The following is a 9,626-nucleotide window of genomic DNA, read 5'->3' as shown; positions in this document are numbered from 1 at the left end:
AAAGAGAAAGAAAAGAAAAAAAGATTTATAAAGATTTAATATATTTACAAAGTCTATTCTACGGGGTGAAGTTTCCCATTCACTTCTAAACTGCTGTGAACCTAAAGGCAGGAAGGCAAATTCCCTTCAGTTCGGCAAACACGGAGTTCCCACTACCACATCGTCTGTGAAGAAGGCACTCCGAACCTCAGGCGCTCAGTCGCCAGGTTTTAGACAATGAAGAATAAAAGTCTTTCACCCAGAAAGCCTTTCGCTTCCCTTCGTGGAGCCACGCTCAAGGTGCCAATGCCTAATTGTTGTCCACTCTCAGCAATCTGTTAGCAAAATGACCATCTACCTGCTGCGAACGTGGCGGCAACACTATTACAGTTCCCAGCCTGCCTCCCGCCCGCTCCCCGCCCGTCCCCGCTCCTGGACTCCACAGGCCGCGACTTAGAGTCCCAGCCTGCGGCTGGCGGCGGCGCGGGACTCTTGAAAACTGCTTTTCCTCCTTAGTAGGCTGTGAGACCGCAAATTCCAGCAGAATCCTACTCTGACCGACTAGGGCTTGCCCCGCTCAGAGTTGCATTCCCTTTTCTAGGGAAACCATCTCACCTACCAACGCTACTCCGACTTCTAAGCACCCAGGACGGGGCCACGCCCCGGAAATGGAGTCAGGTCTCCAGGCCGCCCGCAGAAGCGTCTTCCAGCCACTCCAAGCGGGGCTGGGGCCCGCGGGGCGGGGTTGGGGGCGTGGCCGTGAGGCGGGCGGGGGTGGATCGGCGGGCGCAGCGCTTGGGGCGGAGCCGCAGCGCGAGCCCGCGCAACTGGGTGGCGGCGGGGACGCGCCCGTGGGGAGAGGCGGCCCGGGTTGCGGCTGCTGGCGGGGGGTGGGGGGGGAGGAAGAACCGGGAAGGGGGGGCAGGGCGAGCGGGGGGGGGGGGGGGGGGGAAGAACCGGGAAGGGGGGGCAGGGCGAGCGGAGAGCTGTGTTCCTGAGGTGGCGGCGGCGGCGGCGGCGTCTCCGACGGAGGAGGAGGAGGGCGGGGAAGGAGGATGGAGCAAGCTGGGGGTTGGGGTTGGCGCTAGCCGCAGCGGCTTGTCTTGTACTGTGGGAGAGCGGCGGCTGCTTCTGGAAGTTGTGGTGTCGGGAGCCCAGCCGGTGCCGCCGCAGCCGCCGCCTAGGGCGGTGGGAAGGAGGAGGGAGCTGCGGGGCTTGGCGGGGGTCGGGAGGGAGGGACGTGCTGGGGGAACGAGCTGGGGAAGACGGAGCGGGCTCTGCGCCGGGCGGGCGGGCGGCGGGGGGGCCAGCGACCGCAACCGGGGGGACGCGGGAGGATGGAGCAAGTGGAGATCCTGAGGAAATTCATCCAGAGGGTCCAGGCCATGAAGAGTCCCGACCACAATGGGGAGGACAACTTCGCCCGGGACTTCATGGTGAGTCTCTCCCCTCGCTGTCGCCTTGTCTCGCCGGAGCCCATCGCCGCCTCTCTCGGCCGGGCCGCCAGTGCTTTGTGTACCTCTGTGAGGAGAGGGGCGGAGGGGGCGCTCACCAACCCGGCGGTACGGGTGGACTCGGAAGCCGGCGGGAGGCGAGACCTCCTCCTTCCCTCGGCCTCCTTTCTTCTCCCGTGTTCGCGACCCACGCGCGGGCGCCCGGGACGCGAAGGGAGCGGCCGCGCTGCCGAGCCCGCAGCCTGCACCGCGGCTCGCGACCACCTATTGTTTACCGGGTCGGGAGCTGGAGGCTAGTGAGGTGCAGGCCGGCGGGGCGGAGGGGGCTCGCGTTTCCACACCTCCCCGCCCAGTCCGCTCCTCCTTGGAGGGTCGAGGTAGGATATCTGGCTGTGACCTGGAGGAGTGCAGATCGCGGCTGACAGAAGAACGGGGGACAGGGGGGATTGAGGTTAGCACTAACTCCTGGGATCTCTTTGCTCCAGCTGGTCTCAAAGCGGGCGAGGAAGGACTTCTGCCGTTTCTGGGGGTGCAGTCAGGATCTCCAACGCTTGGGAAAGGATTGTCCATAAGGAATCTCATGGGTTTACCTAATTTGCATTTACCCGCGTCTCCTCTCCTGAGACCCAGGTTTGAAGTGGTCTTGGGGTCCGTGTGACTATAGGTTCAGGGGGTAAGTGTGGGTGGGGGGATTATCCTGAAGGAAGCTGACTTCGGACTCCCCAGGGGATGTTGCCGAAGGCGGAGGGGATGTGACTATCACTTCCTATCCGGGGTGGGGGTGGGGAACTTGGGAACAATAGTCCTGGTGGGGCGGAGGCAACGCTACGGGCCGAAGCCCTGAACTGGGAGATAACCTTCCTGGCGCTCCCCCCCGCTCCCCGCCCCCCACTTTCCGCCCTCTGCTTGTGCAAGCAGGCTTGAGAGGAGGTGAAGGTTAAAAGTCTTATTCGTGAAATTGGTCTAGATAACGCTGTTGCTCCAGCTCACTATGAGGGGGTTAGATCCGAAGGCGTGGGACCAGAAGTCGACTTCCTACATTACCGACCTCCCACCCCCGCCTTTTTTATTTTTCTGCTGGACAATGTTCCCTCTAGGGTTGTTTCCCGGCTTAGGAGGCGGTGGTTGCGGCTGCTGCTCCTACGGATATTGCGCAAGATTGGGGCGTTGGAAACCCTGTAGGTCTGGGGAATGGAAAAGGAAGTGGGACTTTGGGAAGTGGTTGCTCCTTAGCCTTGGTGGGGGTTGGGAATGGGAGAATAGCTAGGGAAAATTTTTATTCTGGGTGAGGTAAACCTCCAAGAATAATGACTTAACTCTGAAATTTGATTATGAAAAGGATACACGGTTAATATCTATAAAATGAATGGGCAGCAAACATTGGGGTAGTTTTTATTTAAAAGTACAGTAGTTTTTATGGTGCAGGTGATATACCTTAGTAGTGAAATACTTTTTCACATTTTAAAGAGATTTCGGTCTAGTAAATCTTTAGCGTTAAATTTTTAACAGCTTATAAAATAGGTCCTTGACCTTACACTGTATTGTCGTAGTATCGTTGAGCTTTGTGATTCCTGCCTCCCCAGACCAATAATAGAGGATGGAAGTAAGTTCTCTCAGTTCTTTTGAAGATTGAAAATATAAGTTAAATAATCTAACTTATTCCTCATTAAAAATAAAAATATTCCTTATATTTAAACATTTGCTGTTGATATTTACCGTATTTTTGAAAAATTACTTTTTGATCTGAAAGCGTTCAGAGGGCATTTTCCCTTTTTACTATTGAGAGTTTTTATTGCGTTGACAACTTTTGAATGGTGTCATTTGTGGTAATTGGATGGCGTCCCCTTTTTACCACTTTCTAGCAAAAGTAGAAGAAAATAGTTTGAGCATTTAAGACTTTTAAAACTAGTTTTTTTGTTTGTTTTTTTGAGAGGCGGCCTCATTCTGCACTCTGCCCCCTCAGGCTGGTGTGCCGTAGTACAATCTCAGCTCACTGCAACCTCTGCCTCCCAGGTTCAAGCATTCTCCTGCCTCAGCCTCCCAAGTAGCTGGGATTACAGGTGGCAAATCACCACGCCTCGCTAATTTTTGTATTTTTAGTAGAGATGGGGTTTTGCCATATTGGCCAGGCTGGTCTGGAACTCCTGATCTCAAGTGATCCACCTGCCTTGGCCATCCAGAGTGCTTGGATTACAGGCATGAGCTACCACACCTGGCCTAAAACTAGTTTTTTATCTTATTTTGGTTATGGAAGAAGAGATGATGTGGTCCCTGGTCATTTCTTGTTTGCATGCTAGTTATCTTGTTATCCCTAGGCATATCCTATCAGGAAGGAGCCTTGTTTGGTGATGCAGGCCATCAGGACAGGTGCCCAGCCTCTGAACTCCTGTACTGGGGAGGTAGCCTTAGGGTTCATGCCTTGTGGATGAGTCAGGGATTCCTATTGGAGAGTTCATTTCTTTCTTTTTTTTTTCTTTTTTTTTTTTTTGAGAAGGAGTCTCACACTGTGTCACCCAGACTGGAGTGCAGTCCGCCTTCTGGGTTCAAGAGATTCTCTTGTCTCAGCTTCCTGAGTAGCTGAGATTATGCACTTGCCACCATGCCTGGCTAATTTTTGTATTTTTAGGGGAGATGGGATTTCACCATATTGGCTAGGCTGGTCTCGAACTCCTGAACTCGTGATCCGCCCTCCTTGGCCTCCCAAATTGCTAGGATTACAGGCCACTACTCCCGGCTGAGAGTTCATTTCTCAAAGACTAAATGAGTTTCTTTTTTTTTCCCATAATACCTAGGTATAGCTAGATGATTCTACATTGGAGATTTGACGACTAAAGCTATTCTTTTATAAGGCTTGTTTTTTTTTTTTTTGTTTTGTTTTTTAATTTTCTGGCTTGATAAGCAATAGCTGTAATCAAGGCTGCCGGTAGTTGGTGCTGCTTTTTCCCCTGACTAGAAGGAACTATGTTCCTCTGGCATGGAAAGAGAAAAAAAGGATCAGCCGATAGATTGTAACTACTCTTAAAATTCTGATGTGGATTAGAAATGTATTTTAAAATCTTGACATTTTATGACTGAGCTTTAGAGACAATGTAGCTGTGATATAACTGTTCCATTTATAAAGTAATAATGTTTATTCCAAATTTAGAAATTAATAGAATACTAATAATGCCTATGCTTAGCCCACAGTTCTAATGAACAGTCTACTTTCCTGACTCCAGTACCATGCTCTTTACTGTCTATCTAGCTGTCCTATGGTGTCATCATTCAAAGGCTACCTCTTAATTTTTTGTTGTTGTTGTTTTGTTTTGGAGATGGGATCTCACTCTGTTACCCAGGCTGGAGTGCGTTACTGCGGTCCTGGCTGACCGCAGCGTTAGCCTCCCTGGGCTCAGGTGATTCTCTCACCTCAGTCTCCAGAGTAGCTGGGACTACAGGCCCGCATCACCAAGCCCACCTAATTTTTGTGTTTTTTGTTGAGACAGGGTTTCCCTATGTTGCCCATGCTGGTCTTGAACTCCTGGGCTCAAGCAATCCATCTGCCTTAGCCTCAAAGTGCTGGAGTTACAGGCGTGAGCCACCATGGCCGGCCTACTACCTGGTGACTATTTTATATCTTAATTCTGTTTCTTTATGGTTGAGTATTTAGGCCATTCTACTTTCTGTTGTTACATATAATAATTCTGTGATTAACATTTATGCTGAAACTTTTACGTTTTTCACTGTTGTGTAAAATAGCTTCCCAGTATTACTAGGTGGAAGTATATAAACATTTAATACATGTTCATAAACTTGAAAAAGTTTTGTCAATTTATACAAGTCAGTAATGTATGAATGATCATATAATTATCTTGATCTTTAGTTGATGGTTGAAAACTGGTATCTTGTTTTAATTTGAATTTCTTGATTACTATTGAGGATAGAAATTTTCCACTTGCCATTAACTACTCTATGAGTGTCTACTCCTGGCCTTGGTTGTGCCCCATACTTTGAAAGAGGAGACAACTAAGGTACCCAGATTGTGTAAAACTCTGTTGGCCAGATGGTTGTTTGCATGTTGAAAACATGCTAATTTGTGGCTGATCCAGAACTTGATTTTAATTATCTCTACTTTTAGTATTTGCAGAAGGAGAGATAAATGTATAAAGTAGGGTGGTGCACATTCATGTTTGACAGACATCTAGGTTTTATTCCACCAGACTCCCTCTCATGGCTGGGGGTTGGGGAGGTGGTCCTGGACCATATTTTGAGAACCAGTGGGCTAATACATGGTAAATCATAAAGGTGATACTGGGAAAGTTAGGTAGAGGTCTTTTTGTGAATGTTCTTACATCTATGCTATATGTAGATTTTATTCTACAGACTGATCGGCATTGTAACTCCTACAGTCATCGAGAAACTAAGGTGGTGTTAAGAAAATAGACACGCTGGCCCACTCCAGAGTCGTTCCCCTACTCTTACCTTCCCCAGCCTGCTCCTTGAGTTGTACTCTGAACCTTCACTTAATCACAAACGTTCTGGTAGAAAATGTAAGAATCATTGGTCTGGGTTTCTGGAGCACTACTGATTAAGAAAGGTAAACAGTCATTTGTGTTTTACAAAGTTGATTCTGATGGCAGTATGAAGGGTGGCATTTTGGAAGCTGTTGAAATACAGGAAATGAGATGGGGAAATAGAGTATACAACATATCTGATAAGAATTAAGAAAGGAGTTTTAATGATTCATTAGATGTGGGTAGTAAAGAAGAAAAGAATATAGTATTATGACTCCCAAAATGTCTAGTTTGGTCTCTATCACCCAAGCTAAATAATACCATTTGGTAGAGTAAGGAGTGAGGGAGGGGAAAAAAGTAGAGGAGACCAAACAATGTTGTAGGAGGAAGTTTCAAGGGAGAAGAGGATAAATTTAATTTTCTACATGTTAAAACTGAGGTGCCTGTGAGACATCCAGTAGAAATGTAGAGCTCAAGATTTCTCACAGGTTGGTGTTAAAGATGTAGGCATCATCATATAAGCATGTAAGAAGAAAGAGTTGACAGCATGGGAGTGAATGAGCTTATTCCAACAAACTTGTAGAGCGACCAGCTGTAGGTTAAAGAACATCAGTCTGAAAAGAACAGCCAAAAGAAGGATGTACTAGTGTTCGTTTCTGAGAAGATGTGGTCAAGGAGGAGGGAGGAGAACCAAAGATGTCAGAAAAGCCAAGGAGAGTTTCAAGAAAGGAGTTAGTACCAGAGTCAAATAATTCTGGGAGGACCGGTAAGGTGAGGTTGAGAAAGTACCCTTTCCATTTGGCACATAGGAGTGCTTTGGTGACTAGAAAAAGTAGTTTGAGTTGGGGTATGGGAAGAAGCCAGATTACAGTGGCTTCAGAAGACAACAGGTGAAGGGTGGGTTTAGTGTCTTTCTGTTTCTTTTAACATTTTGAAATTAGATGGTGGGAGCTGGAGGAAGACTGAAGGAGAGTGCCCCTCCCACTGCCTTTTTTTTTTTTAGTTTTAAAGAGAGAAATAGAGAATATTTTTAATATTATTTCTTATCTATGTGTATATCCTCTTTTTTTTTTTTTTTTTGAGGCAGAGTCTTGTTGTATCACCAGGCACCAGGCTGGAGTGCAGTGGCATGATCTCGGCTCACTGTAACCTCCACCTCCTGGGTTCAAGAAGTTCTGCTGCCTCAGCCTCCAGGGTAGCTGGGACTGCAGGTGCGCACCACCACACCCAGCTAATAGTAGAGATGGGGTTTCACCATGTTTGCCAGGATGGTCTTGATCTCTTGACTTCGTGATCCCCCCGCCTCGGCCTCCCAAAGTGCTGGGATTACAGGCTTGAGCCACTGCGCCCAGCGATGTGTATACCCTCTTGAGCCCGAAAAGATCTTATGCTACAGTCTGGATAAGTATAAACATTTTTTTCATTGTTTATTCAGTCTTGTGGCTTGTAGTTTTAAAAAAATTATTAACAGCTTTACTGAGATATAAGTACCTACCATAAGATTTGTTCATTTAAAGTATATTATTCATTAGTTTTTTTATTATGTTGATGAAGTTATGTAACAATCACCACAATCAATTTTAGGACATTTTCTTCACTTTCTGTACCCATTAACAATCACTCCCCACCTTCCCACCAGCCCCAGGCAACCACAAATCTACCTTCTGTTTCCATAGATTTAAGTATTTTGGACATTTTATATAAATGGAATCATACAATATGTGGTATTTTGTGACTGACTCCATTTAACATGATGATTTCAAGTTTCATTTATGTAATAGTATTCATCAGTAGTACTTTTGGCCTTGTTATGGCTGAATAATATTCTGTGGTATAGATACCACATTTTGTTTATCCATTCATCATGTTGATGGGCATTTGAGTTGTTTCCACTTTTTGGCTAATATGAATAATGCTACTGTGAACATTTGTGTACGAGTTTCTGTGTGGACATGTTTTCAGTTATCTTGGGTATATATCTTAAGTGTGGAATTGCTGAGTTACGTGATAACTCTATGTTTAACATTTTGAGGAACTACCAGACTGTTATCCAAAGCTGCTGCACATTTTACATTCCAATCAGGAGTGTATGAGGGTTCCAGTTTCTCTACATCTTCACCAAAACTTGTTACTTTATATTATAGGCATCCTACTGGGAGTGAAGTGGTATGTTCTTGTGATTAGCTTATAAGATTTTGTATGTGTTAATTTGTCTTTCAAAGCTAGAGCGATAGGAAATATTTTCCAGTCCTTGCATTTGAGCTGATCTTATTGCTTTCCCAGTGCCGCTGGTTTAGTTATGGTTTTCTTATCCGTCCTTTGATGAGTATTCACCTAAACATATTTATATTTTAACTAACATCAGAAGTGGAAGTGAACTTTTAAGTAACACTCCAGATATGGTTCACTGAGACAGTAAACTAAAAATTTACTTTGAGCGTTCTCAAGACTGTTTTTCTGTGTTTACTTTCAAAATATATTAGCTTTTTTCCATCAATATTTGACATTTAGCTTGGAAAAAGGATTTTTAAAGGATGAAACTGAAAGTAAGACATTGACATTTAGATAGATGTAGGTTTTTTGTTCATATGTTAAATACTTCTGTGTTTTTATAGTGCTCAGTTCGATAGATTCATAAACATTTACATTTCTGTCTTCCCCAGACTGAAAACCTCCAAGGCTAGAGAGTGGGACTTAATTATTTCTGTATCCCCATTGCTTAATATAGTGCTTGGCATTTAATAGGCACTAATGTCCATTGCATGTACAGAAATTGTAGATGAGCTTAATGCTGTAAGACAGATTTATTATTCAGGTGAATTCTTCAGTGGTCCAAGGATTTGTCTTTTAGACCAGCATGAGAGCTGCTTCTCCCCCTCCTACACAGATGTGTTCACGTAATTCTAGTTGTATTTTCAGTATCCACTGAAAAAGAAAATATAAGAGCTACATTAAATTAAATTTTATTAGCTGCAGTTTCTTAAGGTAGCTTCTCTACTTAAGCATCCCACACCCCATGAATCATACTTCGTTGACATTATCTTAGGGTATTAATTTCAACACAATGTCTAATTTTAAACTTTTGGCTTTGGACTTAATAAAATCAGATATTGTGTCATTGGTATCTCTTCAAAAATAGTGAATTTGTGAGTATTTAGAGAGTGACTACAAGTGATACCTATTTTCTCTCCTTGCCTCTGGTTTCTTTCCTCATCCAGTCCGTTCCACATATCATACTCACTTTCCTAAAATACTGCTTTCAAGTAGTGGCATCAGGAGATGTGGGCTGCACTGGAAGCATTATTTAATTTTTATTATAAAAAATAAAAGTTAAAAAAACGCATTGCTCCCTTTGATGACCATTACAATTATTGGACATTTTAAATGCGTATTTTGAAAGTCAATTCAAAGCATCTGATCCAAGTGCTGCTTTTTTTTTTTTTTCAAACTGTAATTATATGTCTCTCTTTCTAATTTTAATTCCCTGATTTTTCCCTTCTCAGCTCCTCCCAGTTATATATTTTTATATATATATATATATATATATATATATATGTGACATATATTTTTAATAATAATAAAAAAAAGACTTCACCTGGAAACTTCCCCTAATTTTGTAATTTTGCTCCTACTTGAGAATCACCAGGCCTGTAGGATAAAGTCTTTACTTTTTAGTCTGGCATTGCAGAGCCTTCTTTTTTGT

The 9,626-nt window shown here is 44.6% G+C and overlaps 1 protein-coding gene across 6 annotated transcripts in view; it reads left to right on the top strand.

Annotated features, from left to right (window-relative positions):
* The first annotated feature begins 968 nt into the window (after positions 1-968).
* PTPN12 (protein tyrosine phosphatase non-receptor type 12) overlaps positions 969-9,626 on the top strand; it is a 106,453-nt gene continuing 97,795 nt past the window's right edge. For all 6 annotated transcript variants that reach the window (XR_001823362.2, XM_017523144.2, XM_017523141.2 and 3 more), the window contains exon 1: positions 969-1,415. Coding sequence is in view for 5 of the 6 variants with exons in the window: in XM_017523144.2 (XP_017378633.1) it covers positions 1,317-1,415 (99 nt within the window). In the remaining variant the exon portion in view is untranslated. The remainder of the gene's footprint in view (positions 1,416-9,626) is intronic.

This window comes from Cebus imitator, unplaced genomic scaffold (genome assembly GCF_001604975.1).
Source record: "Cebus imitator isolate Cc_AM_T3 unplaced genomic scaffold, Cebus_imitator-1.0 Scaffold26, whole genome shotgun sequence".
Classification (NCBI taxonomy): Eukaryota; Metazoa; Chordata; class Mammalia; order Primates; family Cebidae; genus Cebus; species Cebus imitator.
The sequence above is the reverse complement of the archived record's forward strand: the minus strand, read 5'-3'. Positions and strand labels throughout refer to the sequence as shown.